The 23325-nt window shown below is 36.2% G+C and overlaps 1 protein-coding gene across 1 annotated transcript in view; it reads right to left on the bottom strand.

The window, feature by feature from the left end:
• SRPK1 (SRSF protein kinase 1) overlaps nucleotides 1–23325 on the bottom strand; it is a 73817-nt gene that overhangs the window by 35737 nt on the left and 14755 nt on the right. The window contains 4 exon segments of the mRNA XM_053671206.1: nucleotides 193–280; nucleotides 1406–1493; nucleotides 2732–2840; nucleotides 3962–4080. Coding sequence (XP_053527181.1) covers nucleotides 193–280; nucleotides 1406–1493; nucleotides 2732–2840; nucleotides 3962–4080 — 404 coding nt within the window.

Below are 23325 nucleotides of genomic sequence, written 5' to 3'. Positions count from 1 at the left end.
CCAGAAAAATCACAACATACAAATATAGGCATGATTCACATCTCTGATCAGAAATTTATAACAAAAGAAAGGAATTTGATTATAGTTTGCCTTGACAAGGGAGAAAAATCCTGTTTATACAAATCTGGCTTTTTTTTTTCGGAGAGTTAATTCACAATTTATTTATTCTCAAATAGGTTCTTAAAAGGATACGTGTTCCATTAACTCCTGATATTTTAAAGTCATCTAGTAGTTGAACAACCATTTCTCTATTTGGATCACTAGGGTCTGAATTGCGAACCTAGAGTGGAAAAGACAGTATTTAGTAAATAGGAAAGCAATGAAATAAACCAAATGTCTACCTTAAGCAAATGTGACAAAAGATTAACAACTCCAAGAAAGAGTTCATAAAAATCTGTTAGGAAAAACATATTAAAATTTTAGTAACTCAAATAGGCAAAGAACTTAATTCACAAAGAAATGCATCCAACAGACTACTGTTCTACATCACCATTTTACTACTCAAGGTCTGACTCCAAAGTTAACCAAGGGTAACCAGGCCATGAGGAATTAAGAAGCTTTTGCAGGATGCAAAACAACCATAGCACCAACCACACTGTTTACTTAGCTGATTTTTTTTTCACTGAAAGACTTTCTGAATGAAGGAAGCAGTACATTAATTTACTTTTGGGGCACAAACTCCTTATTCTGTCACAGACTGACATTTGAAAAGTAGTTCCTTAGAGCTTTCCTGATCTAAATTGCCACCTTACAAATGAAAAATCTAAGGCTCAGAAGAAATAAAATGATGAGTTCAAGAATATAAAATAGTAAGTTCTTGATAAATGTACTTAAGTTTCTAGGTATAAAGGAGTTAATAACTACAATGTTTATTTTTACAACATCTTAAAACATAAAATAGATATATTTCTTAGTGCAACTTTCCTTTAGGAAAGAAAAACATTTTTGGTGTTATTTGGCATATAAAACATGCTCAATAAACACTTTTATTTGGAAGCTTTTTCAATATGTATGTAGGCGGAATTCCTGTGACAGTATATTCCTTCAGTTCTCTACCACATGGACAGAATGGGTAAATACTGTTGTTTTCCTTTACATCTTTAAAGATATTGGAACTTTTTTTTAATCCTCACCTGAGTACATTTTTTAATTGCTTGTAGAGAGGAAGGAAGAGAGAGAAGCACTGATTGGTTGCCTCCTGGCTTCACCCAGACTGGGAATCAAACCTGTAAACTTTCAGCTACAGGGCTGGCCGACCAACCAAGCCACATTGGCCGGTACAAGATATTGGAACTTTATAGCAAATTTTAGCCAAGTTAAAGAATTTGCACTTCATAGTCTTTTCAATTAAAACTTTATCTATTGAATGCTTTGCAGTTCACACATATGATCTAGTAATACTCACTGATTTCAGCAACCGGATTTCATCGAGTGCTGTTTCAGTATAATGTTCAGCACTTTTAACCACTTTCATGGCTACAAACTTCTTCCCCCTAAGAAACAAACATAGATAATTAACTAAATGCCCTCCCTTACTCTAGGAAGCTAAGACTTCGCTATAACTGAGAGACAGTGGTAAAAGTACCAATATTGACTTCATATTTCCCTGTACTCAAACACAGACTACTTCTAGGGAATCACTTGTACCTATCAATTAACTGGCTAAACTTACTTTACAGAAAGAAAATCTGTTCTTGGGTAATGACACTAAACAAACATCTTCTCTAAGTTAAAATCTACTTTCTTAATGTCTCTATGAATCCAAGTAAAACAATGAAAAGAGAATAAATAAGGGGAGAAACCCCATCAAACCTAAAGTATCCTGTCTATTTGGCAAAAGGCTAAAAGCTGTAATACTTTACTGATATAAGAAGTCAGAAGAAATACTCAGGTAAAAAAAAAATTAAGTGCATATATAGCAATAATTGTCTCATCAAAAACAGATGGTACACTTTTAGGTAAACATTCAGTATTAACTGCCTGTGATTTTTCTATGTAGAGGATAGTTTTAGACTGTACAGCTGAGCAAATCTGTTACCAAAATAACACACAAGAAAATTTCACACAGGTTGGTCTAGAACAGTGATTTTTAACTGATGTGCAGCAAGAACTTAGTCAGGGGCACTTATCTCTTTTCCCTTAGTTTGTCAAATTAAAAAATGACAACAATCAACACAACAGTAGCCATCCGGTGTGAATGTCCTGTCTTTACCCATAAGTATATAGGTCAAGATAGATGCAACTCAATAGAGTTGCATCTTATTGGCCACATTGCATAATAAGTGAGTCTGACTGATTAATTCTTGGTACCAGAAATCCTTATATAAAAGCATAGGCAACTGATTTTTTAAAAAGTCACTCTGGAGCAAAAAGGGTGGGTAATTACTATTATCTTGTAGGGTTTTTTAAATTTGTTTGTTAATTTTTGTGAAGCAATTCAACTGTACTCCAGTAAGAAAAATTACGAATTTACATACCATACTTTCACTTGAATGCTTTGAATATGGGAGTTCTAAGTGTCGTACTGATACTAATTTAATTAATGTCTTGTCTCTAAGGTCTTCTTCTCCAGAGAAAAGTCATTTGCTCAAGAACACAAAGATTATCCACAAAACAAAATTCTGATCAAGAAATCAGTCTAGTTAGACTGAAGGTAGACTGGCTCTGGAAAATCAGACAAAAACATTTAGCCATCCCCTAACTAACTCTTTGCAGGACCACAGACACTTACTGAATATCCCATGATAGCCACACTGTTGAAAAGTGTCCCCAGCCCAACTTTCGGATCACGTGGTATCTCCCATTGAATAGATCTCCGATTTTCACAAGATGATAACCTCCTGGAAGAAATAACAGGAGGGAAACAGTTACTTAAGTAGTATGAAAAGGTTATCTCATATCCTATTTTTAACAACTATATACCTTTTATAAAATAAAAAATAATTTCTTCTGTACTATCAATTTAACAGAAGAAAAATTTAAGTCAAGTTGCCATATAGCATCATTGAGCTCATGTTACAAAAAAATCTTGGCGAATAAGACTAATGATTTAGAGGGAGCAAGTGATGCTTTGCAGAACAACCAATAGCTACTTAATAAAATAAGTCATCCTCAAACAAAAATAAGGTTATGTATCACAATATTCTTGCCCCTCGGTAATCCAATAGATTTGTCTAAATGTGTAAATCTATTTATAGTTGAAGTTTCAGGATTTTAAGGAGATCAAGGAATTCCATTTATTTAACTTAAACAAACAGGATTTGCTTATCTAAAACACAAAACCCAGGAAGGCCTGAACAGGCTTCCTAAGGTGGCAGGAATCAAAGAAATTTTAACATCTATCTTTGCCTGCTGAGAATAACCACCAGGTTGTCCTAGATGGTAAGATACATTCTAAGTTTCTACCAAAGAATACTAGAAAGTCTCGTACAGAAATACAAAAGATAACGGGCAATCTTATGACACAGTTTACGTATCTATAGCTCCAGTTTTACTCATCGCTGTGAGAAACAAGTAATAAAACGGTGTTTTGCAAAAGCCTACATACCAAATCTTATCACTGGTTACTTCTGAGTCATAGCATTTTTTTGGTAATGTATTTCTGAAATTTTCTAAGGAAATATGAACCATTATTTTTAAGGAGAATAAAAGGTAAAAACAGATTTAATTTAAAACAAAGCTTTAAATGAATTAAGTCAAACTAAGGAAATACTGTTTCCTATTACTTAGAGAAAAAAATGCAATAAGCAGAAAGCAGGTGGTGGGCACACAGTGCAATACTCATACAGATCTTGTATCATAGAAATGTACGTTTGAAATATATATGATCCTATTAACCAAGGGCACCCCAATAATTTAATTAAAATGAGGGTACTTTATACTGATAGAGCAAATACTCAACTGAGAAACTCTATATATATGGATCATGTCTTCCTTAGCCTCTCTTTACAGAAAGCCTTACCTTTACAATAATCATTGGGATCTTCCTGCTCATCATCATCAGATCCCAGAATCTCCTCTTCCTGTTCTGGTGGGTCACTCTCAGAGTGGGGAGCAGAGCCTCGGTGCTGAGTTTCAGATCTAAGAAATAATACAAACATGTTCAATCTAAATGGACAGAAGACAACAGGACTTTAAATAAATATGGAAAATATACAGGGTGGGGACAGAGGTAAGTTTATAGTTGTGAGTATGCAAAAACAGTTTATTCTTGTATTTTTATTTAATTAGTGTTTTTTCCACATAAATAGCCGTAACCCTACTTTTGCCACTCCCTGTATATAAAAATAAAAGGGAAAAAAGTACTTGAATCACAACATCCAAATATAACTGCTGATAACACTATTAGGTTTTCTTCATTATTTTGCTGTATTTTTATTTAAAAATATTATTTGTAATTACATACTATGTAAAAAATTTATATCCTGCTTTTCCTTCTACATTGTAAACTTTTCCTCATTTCTATGCAATCTCTTACATTTTACATATTTCCCTTAGAAGTATCACCACTTTGGCACACTCTGTTTAGCTGGATATATAACTAGTTAATTTTTCATTACTAAAAATAAAGCTGTTGATTCACTTATGAATAACCTTTATTCTGTACTTAGAATTATTTCCCTAAAGTCAAACTACAAGATCAAGACAGAAATATTCTCCCTATTTATAAAAAATAATATGTTCAATGTAGCAAACTTGCAAAGAATTTTTGTTTTATAACAAATCCATTCTGAACTAATGAACATTTTGGACGACTTCCTTCCAGTCTGTGGCCAAGGGTTGTATTATACCGAGTTGCATCTCTGGCTAGCCACATATGGGCTTCCAGTATTACAAAGTTTAAAAAACTTAGCTTGTTTGATAGACAAAAATGATTATCTCATTTTATTATGCATTAAATTTTTTTATTGATTCCTTTTCCCACGTACCGTCTTTTTGTTTGTGTACTGAGAAGTTCAGGAAACAGAAAGTGTTGGATTTACATTTGGGTTTTGACACTACACTTAACAGCAGCCTGTTTGATAAGCTTCATGCAAGAGAAACAGGGTACATAGCATTTCTTTCACTAGTTGTAGTTCCCATTTTTCACTATTTTATTTACCTTTTCATCAAGTTGTTTGATCAGACTGTTTTTCTTTCCAAAAGATTCAATGAAACAAACAAAAATATTATCAGTAATAACAGCAAAACCAGTTATAAGGGCTCTTAGAACATAAGAAATACCACAGCAAGCATGGCTAGCGACTCGGATTTAGATTTTCGGTGGCCATTCCAACCTGTCTCAATCCTTGGTACTTTTTTGGTCTCCCAGGGAATACAAAAATAGCTCTAAAACTGCATGGTTTAATGTGTTCCTTACCAGGCCCACTTTCTGAAGTAAAAATAGTAAATTTGAATGAATATCCCCAAATTTAAGATTAAGATGAATTTCTAAAAGAGACTGTCTGATTTCAGGCTTCTTGCCTTTTAGAATTAAATTATGATTGTAAGAAGTACAACTGTGAAAACTTTGAAAAGCAGTGAAATATAAAGTAGTGATAATCAGACTCGAAAATGCTGGAATATTAGAATTCTAGAAGTATCGTGAGAGTAGTAATGTTGAAGAATTATTTTTTTTTAACATCTGAAAAATTTTTTTGAAGCAAATACAGGATCTGGCAGAAGTAAGGCCTGATTGAATGTGATTGGTAGGGTAAATGGGTGTAATAATTTACAGTTTTAATTTGAACATTTCACCTAAAATGTCATATGGTGTACTTGAGCTTGGTAGTTATGTTACAGAATTACATGTTTATAATTTTGTAATAACAGATTTTGAAATAAAAAAGGGGCATTATTTGTGCCATACCCTGTATATTTGTAAAGAACTATTGATTCCTTTATTTTATATATTTTTCATTAATCCTTTATCTTCACTTTTAGTTGTAAAACTGAACATTATTAAGTATTTATCTCAGTTAAATGGTTTAAAACTGAATTATATAAATCACAATGTGAAATACTTCAATTCTCTACCCTGACACATGCTAGTATACAAGAAAATCTTCATACTCAATATCAACAGAAAAAAAATACCTAAGGGAAAAAAATTACTTTTTAACATTTGAATTTCTTTAAACTATACTTAATTTATATTTAAGTATTAACATTTCTTAAGAAATTTACATCAGCCCTGGCTGATGTAGCTCAGTGGATTGAACACGGCCTGTGAACCAAAGGATTGCGGTTCGATTCCCAGTCAGGGCACATGCCTGAGTTGCAGGCCAGTTCCCAGCAGGGGACGCATGAGAGGCAACCACACATTGATGTTTCTCTCCCTCTCTCCTTCCCTTCCCCTCTAAAGATAAATAAATAAAATATTTAAAAAAAAAAGAAATTTAGAACCTGTTTTTAATAAAGAATGCTACTGACTATGCTCCCTATGCGGTACTTTACGTCCCCTGACTATTCTGTACCAGCCAGTTTGCACTTCCTTACTTTCATCTTTTCGCCGATCCCCGGCCTATCTTGCATCTGGCAACCGTCCAAATGTTCTCTGTATCTATGAGTGTTTCTGTTTTGCTAGCTCATTTTGCTTTTTAGATTCAATTGGTGACAGATATGTATTTAATGCCATTTTGTTGTTCATAAATAAGTCCCTTTAACATTTCATATAACACTGGTTTGATAGTGATGAACTTCTTTAGCTTTTCTTGTCTGGGAAGCTCTTCATCTGTCCTTCAAATTCTAAATGATAGCATGGCTGGGTAGAGTATTCTTGGTTGTAAATCCTTGCATTCCATCACTTTGAATATTTCTTGCCAACCCCTTTAGCCTGCAAAGTTTCTGTTGAGAAATCAGCTAACAGTCTAATGGCAGCTCCCTTCTAGGCAACTAACCTTTTTTCTCTTGCTGTTTTTAAGATTTCCTCTTTGTCTTTAACATTGACATTTTAATTATGATGTGTCTTTGTGTGGGCCTTGTTGGGTTCATCTTGTTGGGGCCTCTCTGCACTTCCTGGACTTGTATGTCTATTTCCTTCACCAAGTTAGGAAGTTTTCTGTCATTTTGGAGGGCGCTGGAGGGGAATAACTAAATGTTTAGTAGAAAGGAAATGGCAAGATAAAAACACACATATCTACTCTCAATCATTAAAAATTGATTTAATAAAAAATGAATTCACATATGGAGCCATCTGCTCCAGGGCTTTTGTTTATTGGGAGATTTTTGTCATTGTTTCAAATAGGCTTTCAATTTCTTGCTTGCTCCTCTCCTGGCAGCCCCATGATGTGAGTGTCAGTATACTTGAAGCTGTTCCAAAGGCTCCTTACACCATCCTCAAAAAAAATTGGGGGGTGGGGGGGATTCATATTTGTTTTTGCTGTTATAGGACTGGGTGTTTTCTGTTTCCTTCTCTTCCCAATCTCTGATTTGACCGTCTGCTTGATCCACTCCACTGTTGACTCCCTGTACTATATTCTTTCTTTACGACTGGCTCCTTTCTATGTTTTCTAGTTCTGCCTCTGTTTCCTTTCTCTTTGTTGAAGTTCTAAGTTCATCTAGTCTTCCCCTAAGTTCATGCAGAATCCTCATAACCAGTGTTCTGAACTCTGCATCTAGTAGAATGCTTGTCTCCATTTTTTGTTTACTTTTTGTCCTAGCACTTTGTTCTAATTTCTTATTTGGGCCATGTTCTTCGTCTCCTCATTTTGGTAGCCTCCCTGTGTCTGCTTCTTTGTATTTGGTAGCGCAGCTACATCTTGAAGTCTTAGAAGAGTAGTCTTAGGTAGTAGGTGTTCTGTAGGGTCCAGTGGCAGTCTCCCAATCACTCTAGCTGTGAATTCAAGGTACACCCACCGTGTTGGCTGTGTACACTCTCCTCTTGTAGTTGAACCTTGATTGCTGTTGGTCAGCAGGAGAAATTTTACTGTAAGGCCAATCAGCTGCAAGGAGTGGCAGCAACTACTGATCACCAACCTCTAACCACCATGGAAGATCAGCTGTGCAGGGGCCCACCCCAGACACCAGGATGTACTTCAGTGGGGTTCTGGTGCCTGCTGAGCCTGCCCCTTAAGTCTGAGTGTGTCACTTTTGGAAGTGGTTGGGTGGTGATACTTCAACATGGTCTGAAGCTGTCCACTGGGTAGACTGGCTCTGGAGCCTCCAGGGAGGTGCAGGCCAAGGACAGCCACTGCTGGTGTTCTGCCTGGGGCAACCTGGCATGAGTTACAAAGCAATCTGTAGATGTCTGCTACTTCTTCTGGGCTTGGAGGTTCCCAGATGAGGCCAACCTGTGAATCAAGGCTGGCTGCTACTAGTGTCAGGCCTGCAACCACCAAGCAAGAGGTACAGGATGTACTGAGGTCAGATGCTACTTGTTTGAGAGGCTTTAGGAAAATCTGAAGCACAAGTCAAGACATGCCATTTATATGGAAAAGCAACTGGAAACAGCTTGGGTGGTCCTAAAAGTTGGGTTGGGTGGGGCTCAGGGAATCACTAGGGCAGTGCAAACAATGTGAGCCAGGTTGATGGAGACTCAGATCTGGCATCCACCTGATGGCTGTGTAGGGAGGGCTCAGCAAAAGAACAATGGCCTCTGCCAGCACTTCTGTCTAGGAGAAAGCAGTTTCCCCAAGCTCTCACCCTGATATCAGACTCCCTATATGTCTCTGGTGCTTTTTGAGCTACTGCCCCAGCACAGGTGCTCCGAGGGAGTGAGTCCAAGTAAGTTTATGCATGGGACCTTGAAGAGAAACTGCCTGGCACTACAGTATCCTCTCATCTACCTTAGCCTCAATCTCCAACTGGTTTTTACATCCGTAAATTATGGGGACTTCTCTTCCTGGCACTGGAACCCTGGGTTTGGGTGCCTGGTGTCGGACCAGACCTCCACAGCCAAGAACCCTCCTAGTTTTTAATCCATCACACATGGGTGTAGGATAAGCTCTTTCAGCATCTCTGCCCCTCCTATCAGACTTGATGTGGCTTCTTCTTTAATTCTCTAGTTGTACATTTCTTGTGGTCCTGCATGATAGTTGTAATTTTGATGTAGTTGTAGGAGGAGGACTGCATTTACCTATGCTGCCATCTTGACTTGGCTGAATATTAATTTTTAATCCTTCATTTTTTTTATAACCCATATTTACCAGTAACTTCTGGAGAATGAGTTCAAGGGAGGTAAATTTATTAAGATGTTTCATACCTTTATTTAATCCTCTTCCTTGACTTCCAGTCTGTTATAAAATAAATGGTTCTGTTGCTGTCTAGCTTTCTGTGGCAGTGCTGACAAATCCAGTATCAATGCCTTCTGATTTCTAAGCTTCAAAATATGGTACTTTTTTCTTTTCAAAGAATCATCTCTTTAACCCTTCATTTTCTGAAATTTCCTGAGTGGTTTTTTTAAAAAAATCCATCTTCCTAAGTACTCTCTGTTTACTTTCAAACTAAAGACTCATTCAAATTCTGATAAAATTTCTTGTGTTTCACCGAAAACTTAATCCCCTTCATTTTGTCTACTCTCTCTGGAACTATTCTTTCAGATACTGGACCTGGAACCCCTGGCTAACTTCCCTGATTTTCTTATGTTTTCTCCTCCTCTACTTTCTACAGTGACCTTCCTAATTTGTGTCGTCTTTTAAATTTCTACTAAACTTTTAATTCCCACAACTTTCTTTGCTCTTGAATATTCTTTTTTTACAGACTCCTATACTGTTTCAGTGATGTACTTGTCTTCTTTTATCTTAAGGACACAATTTAGTAAGTTTCCTTCTTATCCTTGCTTTGCCTTGGCTTTCTCAAACTGCCCATGTTTTACTAATGCTACATTTTATTTTAAATATGATATCCATTAAGGAACATCAAACAAATGAAAAAAAAAACCAAAAAAACAAAAAAAACCTTCACCAAAAAAAGACAAAAAACAAAAAAGATAAATTTTTAGAAAATAGAAACAGTTAATGTTAAATAATGAGGATGATTAAGATGACATAATTAAATAAGTCAAAATCACCACAACTTTGATGTGTTAAAAGTAGTATAAAAAAATCAATGCTACATAAATTTCAACTTATTAACATTAGACACTAAAAACTATTCTTCTGTGAACAAAAGGAGAGATCAAAAATGATTTCAGTCAGCCCTGACTGGTATGGCCCCAGTGACACCCTTTGGTTGGGTGTCATCCCACAAAGAAAAAGGCCACAGGTTTGATCCCCAGCCAGGGCACATGCCTGGGTTGCAGGTTTGGTTCCTCATTAAGGTGTATTTGTGAGGCAACCAATCGATTGTTTCTCTCCCTCCCTTTCTCCCCTCCTAAAAATAAATAAATAAATAAATAAATAAATAAATAAATAAATAAAGTTTTAAAAAATATTTCAGTCTGTGCTTTTAAACTCTTCATACCTATTTCATGTCTCCTCTACACCTATTTCATGTCTCAAGTATTTTCTATCCATGTTCAGAAGAAAAAAATCGCCAATACTTTAAAGTTCTCAAAGCATATAAAATTTGACCTGGTACTATCTACAAAATCTAATATAAACTAAAATGGGTAACACATCAAATTTTAATAGCAGTATGCTTTCAAAGTAATCAAATAACCTGACTAAAATACCAGTAATGCCAGGAATAGGAATATACTTGGCTAGGGCACAGAATAGAACCAAAGCAAAAGTCTGGGAAAAAGGCAGGAAGCAGCGTAAAAGCTTGACAGTGTTGTTGTTCTCACATTTCTAAGCTACACTTGACACAGAAACTCTTGAGTGTGAACAGAGAGACGATAAAGCCAAACTGGAGCATTTCCTCTTCTTATTCCTAAGGATCCTTTCCACTTAGATTCCATTTCTGGTATAACCCTCTCTCCTAACCATCCTTCACCCCAATCACTAACTACCCAAATAAATAGCAAAACCAAAGTCTCAAACAAAAATGTACTCATTTTTTTGGTGGGTAAATATTCATAATTACCATGAAGAATATGCTACTTATGAGGTTTCACTTATATAGTTCATAAATTTATGTACTCAAATTAGTTACATGAGCAACTTCATTAAAAAGTCTTTTACTGACCCACTAAATTGCTTTATAACCTACAAGTGGATTGGGTCTGAAAAACACTGCCCTAGAATTTATTTTTAACTTATTTAGTAAGATATAATTTACATGTCATAAAATCCACCAAAGTACATAATTCAGTGGCTTTAGTATATTCATAGAGTTGTGTAATCACATCACAATTTAAACTTAGAATATTTTGATCACCCCCATAAAAGGCCCAAACCCATTAGCAGCCAATCATCCTCACACCCTCCCCTCACACTCTGGAAACAATCTACTTCCTGTTTATATGACTTTGACTATTCTGGACAAGTCACGTAAATGAAATCACACACTATGTAGTCTTTCAAGACTGATGTCTTTAACTCAGCACAGTTTTGAGGTTCATCCATTTTGTAGGCTGTATCAGCACTTCATTATTTTTTTGTGGCTGAATAATATTTCATTGCATGATTATACTACATTTTATTTACCCATTTATCGTTTCTGATGGGCATTTGTTTTGTGCACACTTGCCCATAGTAACTTGGCTGTTACTATCATCCTGGTATGAATGCCTTAGAAGAAATGTGTACAATCTTGTTCGTAATAATAAAAAAATAGGAAACAACCAAATCTCCATTAAGAGGAGAATGTATAAGTTGCAGTATTCTGACACAATGAAACATTATACCCCCAAATGAACTAGCAACATGTACCATAATGAAGTAAAAACAGCAAGTTGCAGAATATATACAATATATCATTTCAACCAGTTAAAAAACATACAAAATGCCAAATAAAGCTAAAATATAAAGAAATACAGAACTGCAAGTCGATAAATAATTCCTGGAGATCTCATACATAGTAGAGTGGTTACAAACAACAAAACTGTACTAAACTTTCTAAGGGACTAGATCTTAACTGTTCCAACCATTAAAGAAATTATGTGCCCCAACAGACATGTTCACTATTGGCTACAATGGTAATTGCAGTGTAATATGAATGTGTCAAATCAGTATGCTACACACTTTAAACTTACAATTATTATATGTTCATTATACCTCAAAAAAAAAAAAAGCTGAGGAAAAAACCACAACAAATTCAATATTCTACGGGAGAACTGAAATAGGGACATGATCAAGGAGGAAACACATATTTGGTATATGGTAATGAGATTTTATTTCTTAAGCTGGGTAGGAGCTGTTGTTTTATCATTTATTCTTTCTGTATATGTAAAATATTTTATTTAAAAAATATTGACTATGATTACTTTCAGGTTCAAGCATGAATTCAACATATGGCTTGTACTGAAATTTTGTCTTGAGATTTTTCTGAAGCATATCCCACAGTTGGGAATCTTACTGACCTTATCCATCAAATTATCACAAAAAGTGATTCTGTATTCCCTGAGGTCGATCATGCATTAACATAAAATATGAGGGGGAGGGGCACGCAGAAAAGATTCAACTGCATGCTTTAACTCATTTTTAAAAAAAATCTGTACCTGCACAAGAATTTTCTGTAAGTTAGTTATCTGTTTGTTTTATGAATAAACAGTTCAAATAAATGAAAAGTATTGATAATTTAAATAACAAACAAGCTTGTTCTAAATCAGTATATTTGTGTGTATAACTTGATATCCATTCTTTCCAAACACATCCAAAAAAATTCCTAAACTGGGCATACTGTAAAATAAAATTAAAATATCCTAGCAGATTTGTTTTAAAGAGAAAATGAGATTTTAAAAAAAGATTTATATTTATTTATTTTTAGAGAAAGGGGAAGGGAGAAAGAGAGGGAGAGAAAGAGAAACATCAATGTGTGTGGTTGCCTTTCACGTGCCTCCTACTGGGGACCTGGCCTGTAACCCAGGCATATGCCCTGACTGGAAATCGAACTGGTGACCCTTTGGTTTGCAGGCCAGCACTGAGTCCACTGAGCCACACTACCCAGGGTGGAAATGAGATTTTTAAATTTCGAAATGAGTGTATTATATGTTGTGATCTGTGTATCAAAATCTGTGATGTGCTCATTTTATTCAAAAGAAATATTTATAACCATTCATATGCCAGTTAGAAAACAAGAAAAACTGCTATTAAATGAACAAATAATGAGCTAGAAATAATAGAAAGAATACAAATTATAAAACTCCAAATCAAAAGTTCATTATATGAGAAAGATTAATAACAGATGAGTCTCTACCAAAAAGAACTTCTTTAAAATCCCAGAAAGACATAAAAAACTGAAGACCGCCCTGGCTGGTATAACTCAGTGGACTGAGCATGAGCTGCGAACCAAAGGGTCACGGTTCGATTTCCAGTCAGGGCACATGCCTGGGTTGCGGGCCGGTCCCCAGTGGAGGCCATGTGAGAGGCAACCACACAATGATGTTTCTCTCCCTCTTTCTCCTCCCCTTCCCTTCCCCTCTCTCTAAAAATTAAAAAAAAAAGGAAATAAAATATTCAAACAAACGAACAAGCAAAAAACCCTGAAGACCTACCCCTAACAAGGAAAATTAAGTCCAGACAGGTTTTAAGTTATTTACTACTATTTTAAGTTAAACACTACTATTTTTCAAAATGGTTAATTTGGTAGTTCTCTTTTTATGAACTGTTCCAGTACATCCTAAGAGTGGCATGAGCTTTCCAGTTAATCTGTGATCACTATTATAACGCTGACCTCCAAAGCACAGAAGAATAATGCACACATACACACACACATGAAACAAACAAAGTTATTGGTCAGTCTCACCAATGAACTTCAGGTACAATTACTGAGCATTTAAGTCACAAGCAAACATAAAAGAATAATTCACACTCAGAATTACCTAGTAAAGTTATTCACTATTTAATAAACAAGGGGGGCCCCCCAAAACTGGAATTATCTTCTGGAGGGTGGGCCCCCTGCAGAGGTTTTCCTCACTAGGCGCTAGTTGAGTGTTCTAGGAACCCATCTGTTTCAGCGTATCAGCTGGCATTGTGAGAGGCTGCCTTTGGCTTCCGTGAAAAAAAAAATTTTTTTTGAAGACTCTTTCAGTGCCTTTGCCAATTTCATGATGGGTGATTTATGAGCACACCTGCCCACATAGTGCTGAGAGTTCAGCAGTTTTTGACTAAAAACCACATAGCACCCTGCCCCACCCTATTCACTTGATCTGCACCCAATAACTTTTTTATATTTTCCCAGATGAAAAAGTCCTCAGAGGGAAATGTGTTGTAGCCAATGTGGAAGCGGTAAAACAAAAAATGGCAGAAGCACTAAAATCAATGATTCAAAAATTGTTTTGAGCAGTAGAAAATAAAAACATCTTGATAGGTACATTCCTCAAATGGGGAGCACTTTGAAGGCGACTGAAGTTAAACATGTAAGAATAAGTACATAGTTTTTTTATTAATAAATCCTGTTTTTTTGGGGGGGGTATCTGCCTCATACACACAGAAGACCATACAAAAATTATAAAGACATTTGACAAAATTCAAGATGGAAACCCTTGGTAAATAGGAAGAAACTTACTAATTAAGTTGAGACTCACTCAATTAAACATATCTGCTAGAAACCCATAGAAACATTCCCACAAAAGACAGATTTTCATTATAATAATAGTTTTATAGCTACTTTTCAAAGTTATATTTGCAGTCTTTGATAGTAATTTAAGGCAAGAACCAGAACTGCAACCATTGCAAAATGGCTATTTACCTAAAAAATTTGAGAGAAATAACTGAAAAATCAGTACAACCAATACAAAATTTTAGGTAATAAGAAGATCACAAATTATCATACAAATTTAAAAAGTAACAGTGTTTCTACATACTAGCAATAATCAACAGAAAAAATGTAATAGGTAAAAAGCAATAAATTTATAATATTAATCACAATAAAACTGTAAGAATATAAGAAACAAACCTCATGAAGGGTATGTTAAATACAAACAAACAAAACAGGAAAGCTACTGAATATTCCTAGATGGGAAGAATCAAAAGAAGCATGTCAATTTTCCAGAAAGTAAGCTATAAATTCAAAGTAATCTCAGTTGAAATCGACAGGATATTTTGTAAAACTTCCCTTGGAAAAGGAAATTAGCAAAAATAGCCAAGAATTTTTTAAAAAAGAATGACTGGGAACTTGTAGTCCAGATAGCAGGACAGAATAAACAGCTATAGAAATTAAAATGCGATAGCACTAGTAACTGGCTTAGAATAAAATCTAGCCACAGGCTCAAATTAATACGAGAATTTAAGCAATGGATAAACATGGCATTTCAAAACAATAAGAAAACCTGAACTGTTCATAATAATCGGGGGGAAACTAGCTATTTGGGAAAAGGGCCCTTCTGAAAGGGAGTCTAGGAGGTCAGAGTGAGCTGTGGTAACAATGTGAGGAAGGGGTGATAAGCCAAGGAATGCAGATATCGTCTAGAAGCTGGAAAAGACAAGGAAACAGATTCTCCCCTAGTCTTTAGAAGACACGTAACTTTGTATCCGTTTAGGCTACTAAAATTGTAGTAATTTCCTATAGTAGCAATAGGAGATTCCCACAGCAGTTTACCTTGCTTAAACTAACATGTCAATTCAAGAAAAGATTCAAGTGGTCTGTAAACACATGAAAAGATCTCAAAATCAATAGAAACAGAGAAACATTAAAACAAGGGTCTTTTTAATGCCCAGCGACGTGGCAGAAGTTAAAAAGGATTAATCTCACATGTTGACAATGATTTGGAGGGACTGGGTGGGCATTCTTTTATGCTATGGATGGCATTAAAATTGGTGAAGCCTTTTTGAGAGAAAATTTGGCAGTTTAAAGTTTAAAATATTCACATCCTTTGAATCAGTAACTCCATTTCTGGGAAGCAACTATTATGGACTGGTTATGGAGGGTGACTGCCTGAATATGAACCCCTGTCCTTATCATCTATAGGGGTGTGACTGTGAGTCACTTAAAATCCCTAGCTTCGCAAATGACTCATCTACAAAATGGGTGTAACAGTTGCTCTGAGAATGACATTTAATCTAATTAGCATAATTCTACATAGGTAGTGCTTAACAAATATTAGCTGTTAATAATGTATTCTAAAGTAATACATAGGATTATAATAACTAGGTGGGTGAGGATGTGGAGAAACTGCAACATTTGTTCATTGCTGGTGAGAACGTTAAGGATGGCACAGCCACTATGAAAAACAGTATGGTGTTTTTATAAATTTAAAACAGAATTACCATACAATTCAACAATTTTACTTTGGGGTATATACCTTAAAGAACTGAAAGCAGAGACTCAAAGACATTTAATGAGTACAGGGTTTCAGTCCTACGAGCTGAAGAGTCACAGGATGGATGGTGGAGATGACTGCAAAGTGATGTGAATGTACACAATACCAGTGAACTGTATCTACGTGTGAATATGCTTAAGATGGTAAATTTTATGTGTACTTAATCACAATTTGAAAAAGTGCTGAAAGAAAAAAATTCCAACCAAAAATATTCTACCCAAGAAAAGTTATCATTCAGAAATAAAGAGAAAAGTTATCATTCAGAAATAAAGAGACAGAATTGATTCCAGACAAGCAGATACTCAACCAGCCTTATGAGAAGTGTTAAAAAGACCTTTCTAAGCTAAAAAGAAAAGATACTGATTGATTACAAGAAAACATATAAAAGAGTAAATCTCACTAGAAAGTTAAATATATAAAGGTAGTGGATTAATCAGTTATAAAGCTAGTATGAGGGTTAAAAGACAAACAATAATTAAAACTCCCTATGCATTTAGTTAAGGGATACACAAGTAAAATATGGCATCAAAACCAAAATGTGGGACTTCCAGTCAAGATGCAGGCGTAGGTAGACACATTTTGCCTCCTCGTGCAACAAGAAGAATCACAACTAATCTCAAAATGGAAAACAGGCCAAACTGCCAGAAAACCAACTGTATGGAAGTCTAACAACCAAGGATTTAAAGAAGTTATATTCATCCAGACAGGTAGGAGGGCGAAGGAGAGAGGAGCGAGGAGCGAGGAGCCAGGGTGGAAAGGACATGGTGTGGCGCTGGAGAGGAAGCAGCGGCTGAAGGGGTGGCCCCACATTCACATGTGGCCGATAAAAACTGGCAGGGAGACCTTGGGAGCAAGTGATTCCAGCCCCAGGCCAGACCCAGCAGCCCAGAGTTCCAGCACCAGGAAGACAAAGCCTAATACCTTCTGGCTGTAAAATCCAGTAGGGGGTGGGGTGGTGGCAAGCACTTCCGGTTTTGCAGGCGATTCTGTTTAAAGGGCCCCGCACAGACCTAGAAGATAAGCAAACCCACCCACTTGGGAATCACCACCAGGGGATCAGTTAGAAGGGGTAACAGTCGTATAAGGGGAGTGAGTGAAGAGACTGGAAATGGTGAGTGAAGCCAGGCAGTGACACCATCCCCTCTTTTACCCCTACCCCCACCCAGAGCCACAAAGCAGGGAAGCAGGTTGCCCTCAAATACCTAAGGTGCAGCCCCTTACAACTTAACAGGTACACTAAGATAGGAAATTAAAGTAGCTCTACCTAATACACAGAAATAAAAACAGTGAGGCTGCCAAATTGAGGAGACAAAGAAATACGGCTCAAATGAAAGAACAGAACAAAATCTCCCAGAAAAAGAACTAAATGTAACAGAGCCAATATATCAGATGCAGAGTTCAAAACAATGGTGACGGGATGCTCAGAGAACTCACTGAGTATGGCAAAACTGTAAGGGAAGAAATGAAGGCTGCACTAAATGAAATGAAGAAAAACCCACAGGGAATGAACACTGAAGGGAGGGAAGCTGGGGTTCAAATCAATGATCTGGAACATAAGGAAGAAATAAAGGAATTCAACTAGCATTGAATAAAGAAACAATAATTCCAAAAAAATGAACCGAGTATAAGAAGACATCTCCGAAATGACAACATCAGAATCATAGGAATGCCAGAAGGAGAAGAGGAAGAGCAAGAAATTGAAAACTTATTTGAAAACATAATGAAAGAAAATTTCCCCAATCTGGAGATGGAAATAGACTTCAAGGAAGTCCAGGAAGCTCAGAGAGTCCCAAAGAAGTTGGACCCAAAGAGGACCACACCAAAACATTATAATTAAAATGCCAAAGGTTAATGATAAAAAGAGAATCTTAAAAGCAGCAAGAGGAAAGGAGACAGTTATTGCAAAGGAGTTCTCATAAGACCGTCAAATGATTTCTCGAAAGAAACTTTGCAAGCAAGAAAGGACTGGCGAGAAGTATTCAAAGTTATGAAAAGCAAGGACCTACACCCAAGATTATTCTATCAAAAAAAAAAAAAAAGGCTATTATTTAGAATGGAAGGGCAAATAAAGTGGTTCCCAGACAAGGTCAAATTAAAGGAGTTCATCATTACCAAGCCCTTACTTTATGAAATGTTAAAGGGACTTATCTAAGACAAAGATGATGATAAAAAATATCAACAATAAAATGACAACAAACTCACAACTATCAACAACTGAACCTAAAGAAACAAAAACAAAAGCAAACAAGTAAAACAGGAACAGAATAACAGAAATGGAGAGCACATGGAGGGTTATAGAATGGGGGAAAAGGTACAGGGAATAAGAAGCATAAATGGTAGGTATAAAATAGACAAGGGGAGGTTAAGAATAGTATAGGAAATGGAAGCGCCAAGGAACTTATATGTACAACCCATGGACATGAACTAGGAGGGGGGAATGCTGGTGGGAGGAGGGTGCAGGGCAGAGGGGAATAAAGATAAGAAAAAAAAAGGGACAACTATAATAACATAATAAAATATACTTAAAAAGACCCTTAATTGAAACAATCTTTAAACCACAAAAGACATTTATAAGGCAACTGGCAACAATATGAATATAAACTGGCTGTAAAATGAAAGTGAACAATTACTATTAATAGTAATACTATTGAAATAGTATTATTTCACAGCTAAGAAAAATATGTAAAGAACATCCTTGTTGTTAGCAAGGGGAAGCCCAAGTTTTCATGTCTAGGGTGTCATGGTATCTGTAACTTACTTTCGGATAGCTTCGTAAAAAGAAAAAAGTATACGCCTATATCTAATACATCGAAATGGCAGAGTATACAAGTGTTTACTGTGCTGGTCTTTCAACTCTTCTGTATTTTTAAAATTTCTCATGATGAAAAAATTGGGAAAAAGGATTAGAAAGAAACTCTTCTTGTGCTTTCTATTATATATGTTTTATGGTTATATTTAAAAACATTAATATTCTCACAGTTGTATTGTTATTTCTAATTTGTTGGAAATTTAGGTTGCTCCTGTGATTAACAACTGCAAGCATTAAAAAAATGAGATACACAAAAAGGCATTAAACACACTTTCTTGATATGGAAATAAATGATTAATGATTTTCTTGTGGCTTATGAAAATCTAGCAAAGGTATAGTTACAAATTCCACTTGTAAACCCCCAAAGCAGAGATATCCTTTTATAAAGTAGACATTTGCTCAAGAATGGAGGTTTTTGTTTTGTTTTGCTTTGTTTTTTTGACATCTGGTCAGTCAGATTCAGTTATTTGGCAGAATATTTGTGTAACAACATTAATTTTTCTTTGCCATCACCAACCTGAAACTACACTATAATTTTCATGAGGACACAAACTGTGTCTTATTCATTTTGTTTTACACACTGATTTATAACTCCTAGGCATCAAAAGTTCTCCAACTTGGACAGACTTAATTCTTTGGTGCCATTAATAAATTTATAATTATCCTTCAATTTTATTTTACATCAAGGTTATTTTATCTACAGATTTGATGAAAAGCAAATGCTTTCTTATTGACTTCATTTTTATGTTCTCCTAGGGCCTGTCATCTCTCCACCTAATTTTTCTGGTTCCACCAAATGAATGGGTGCTTCAGCCTTGGAGGCTGCTTCCCAATCCTGGCCATCACTGTTGCAAGATGGCCATTTGTGCAACCACTGCCCATCATCTGGGCCCAGTTTTCCTGGCCAGAGGAATAGCAACTAACATATTAACAGCATGAGGCAGAGCATCAGAAGCCTTTAAAAATTTCTCAGTCTGATTTAGTACTCAGAATTCAGATCTAAAAGTTGACTTTTAAATTTTTGTTCAAAAATTAAAATCCTCGCTTTAGAGGTAGTTAACAGTATTAAAATGGCTAATAAGAGGGGGAAAAGCTCTATAAGAAATGAGAAACTGAGACAATTTTCCCTTCTGACATTTGACAAAAATTAAAGATAACATTAAAAATGCTAACAATATGAAGTTTTAGCAAATACTAATACCCACAGTATATGAGTGAACAAGTTTAATATTCTGAAGGCATTTTGCAGTTTAGATAAAAAGGCGATATTTTTAAAAATATTTTTTATTTTACTGATTATGCCATTACATTTGTTCTATTTCCCCCTTCATTGCCCTCCACCCTGCACACCCCTCCCCCACTATTCCCCCCTTTAGTTCATGAACACGTGTCTACACATTCTTTAGATTCTATATTTCCCCTACTATTCTTACCCTCCTCCCTATCTATTTTCCATCTACTGTCCATGCTACTTATTTTCTGTACCTTCTCCCCCCTTCTCCTTCTCCCACTCCCCTGTTGCTAACCCTCCATGTGATCTTCATTTCTATGGTTCTGCTCCTGATCTAGCTGTCCTCTTAGTTTGCTTTTGTTTTAGGTTTGGTTCTTAATAACTGTGAGTTTGCTATCCTTTCACTGTTCATCTTTTTTATCTTCTTTTTCTTAGATAAGTCCCTTTAACATTTCATATAATAAGGGCTTGGTGATGATGAACTCCTTAAACTTGATCTTATCTGAGAAGCATGTTATCTGTCCTTCCATTCTAAATGAAAGCTTTGCTGGATAGATCAATCTTTTTTTTTTAATTATTTTTTTTTATTTTTACTTTATTGATTATGCCACTACAGTTGTTCTATTCCCCCCTTCATTCCCCTCCACCCCCCCACCCCTACCATTCCCCCTCTTTAGTTTATGACCATGTGTCTCAAGTCCTTTGGATTCTATATTTCCAATACTATTCTTGCCCTCCCCCTATCTATTTTCTACCTACTGCCTATGCTACTTATTTTCTGTACCTTCTCCCCCCTTCTCCTCCCACTCCCCTGTTGCTAACCTTCCATGAGATCTTCATTTCTATGGTTCTGCTCCTGATCTAGCTGTCCTTTTAGCTTGCTTTTGTTTTAGATGTGGTTGTAACTGTGCATTTGCTGTCCTTTCACTGTTCATATTTTTTATCTTTTTTTCTTAGATAAGTCCCTTTAACATTTCATATAATAAGGGATAGGTGATGATGAACTCCTTGAATTTGATCTTATCTGAGAAGCACTTTATCTGCCCTTCCATTCTAAATGAAAGCTTTGCTGGATAGAGCAATCTTGGTTGTAGGTCTTTGGATTTCATGACTTGGAATACCTCTTTCCAGCCCCTTCTTACCTGTAGGGTCTCTTTTGAGAAATCTGCTGACAGTCTGATGGGAACTCCTTTGTAGGTGACTGTCCCCTTATCTCTTCCTGCTTCTAGGATTCTCTCCTTCATTTTAATCTTGGCTAATGTAATTATGATGTGCCTTGGTGTGTTCCTTCTTGGGTCCAACTTCTTTGGAAGTCTCTGAGCTTCCTGGATTTCCTGGAAGTCTATTGCCTTTGCCAGAATGGGGAAGTTCTCCTTTATTATTTGTTCAAATAAGTTTTCCACTCGTGGCTATTCCTCTTCCCCTTCTGGTACTCCTATAATTCAGCTGTTGGAGCATTTAAAGATATCCTGGAGGTTCCTAAGACTCTCCTCATTTTTTTGAATTCTTGTTTCTTAATATTTTTCTTTTGGTCATTTTTTCCTTTCTTCTGGTCTGCTCCCTTGATTTGAGTCCCAGTTTCCTTTCCATTACTATTGGTTTCCTGTGCATTGCCATTCATTTCAATTAGTTTAGCCTTCACTTGTTCCTCTGAGACTAAAATCAACCAGTTCTGTGAGCATCCTGATCACCAGTGTTTTGAACCGTGCATCTGAAAGTTTTGCTATTTCTTCATCGCTTAGATTTATTGGCTCTGGGTTGTTCTTGAGCCATGTTTTCATCTGTTTGTGCCTGTTATGTATGAGGAGAGGCGCCTTAGATGTTCATCAGGGCGGGGCCGCCCAGGTTGCTGGTTTGTGACGTTGTATGTGGGAGCAGGGTCAGAGAGGGAGCAATACTGGTGCTCTCTGCTCCCCCGCCTCACTGCTTGCCCCCGCCTGTTTATCTGAGCGCTAATGTGTGAGCCCGCAGCCCTGCACCGGGGCCTGCGCAGTCTGTTTCAATGCCTGTCTCTTCACTGGTTTATCTGCACGCAAATGCTCGACCACAGACAGCCAGCCGTGCTGCGCCTTCCCTGGGTCCACCCATAGGTACCCCGCACCTGGGACCCTCGCACTCGGCTGCCTGTGCGCCGCCCAAGTTGGGGATCTTTTTCGCCCGACCCTCTCCACTGTTGGGTTCGCCCTTCTCACCGGTTTAGCTGAGCAGTTCGTTGTTTTTGGACTCTGTATTGTTCGATTTTCTGTGGTTTGGTTGCGTTTATTGTTGTTAAAACTTTGTTGTTTTTAGATTTGGTTGTGCAAGGAAGCAAAGTGTTTTCACCTATGCCTCCATCTTGGCGGAAGTCCAAAAGGCAAGATATTACATGGGTAAAACACCTGACTAGAAATTTTATTACTAGAAATCTATCCTATAGAAATATTTACATAAAAGCAAAATGTAAGTAAAAATATATTCAAGAATATTTATTTTAACTCTACTTGTAATACTATAAAATTGAATAACTTAAATGTCATCATCTTATTAAAGTGTACCAAAATAAAATTAAGTCAACTGGGAAAGATTTATATGTAGAGTCAGTAGACATCTATAATAAATATGTTTATATATTTATATAATGCCTGTGATTTCTCAAGGGCATGTGCATGGGGGTTGAAGATCTTAATCTTAATATACTTCTCTGTATTTTATGGGAAAGCAAAACAAAGAAGATATACTTACCTCTCTTGCCCCAGAAATAAATGTAAAAGCTAAAACTCTAAAACTTTGAGACCAAAACTTAAGAAAATATCTTCACAACCTTAGAGTAGGCAAGAATTTCCTAAAACACAAAAAATGCCCTGATGGAAGAAAAAAATTAAGAGAAAAATAAACTGGACTGTCAAAATATCTGATAAAGGACTTGTCACTGCCAGCATTTAGTCATCAAGGAAAAATAATTTAAATAAAAATTCAAATAAAAAGTAGAGTAACTGAAATTCTCATACACTGTTAACAGTAATG

The sequence above is a fragment of the Artibeus jamaicensis genome, unplaced genomic scaffold, assembly GCF_021234435.1.
Source record: "Artibeus jamaicensis isolate MK-2021 breed Jamaican fruit bat unplaced genomic scaffold, CSHL_Jam_final contig_1803, whole genome shotgun sequence".
NCBI lineage: Eukaryota > Metazoa > Chordata > Mammalia > Chiroptera > Phyllostomidae > Artibeus > Artibeus jamaicensis.
Note: the sequence above shows the minus strand (reverse complement) of the source record. Positions and strands in the feature narration are given on the sequence as shown.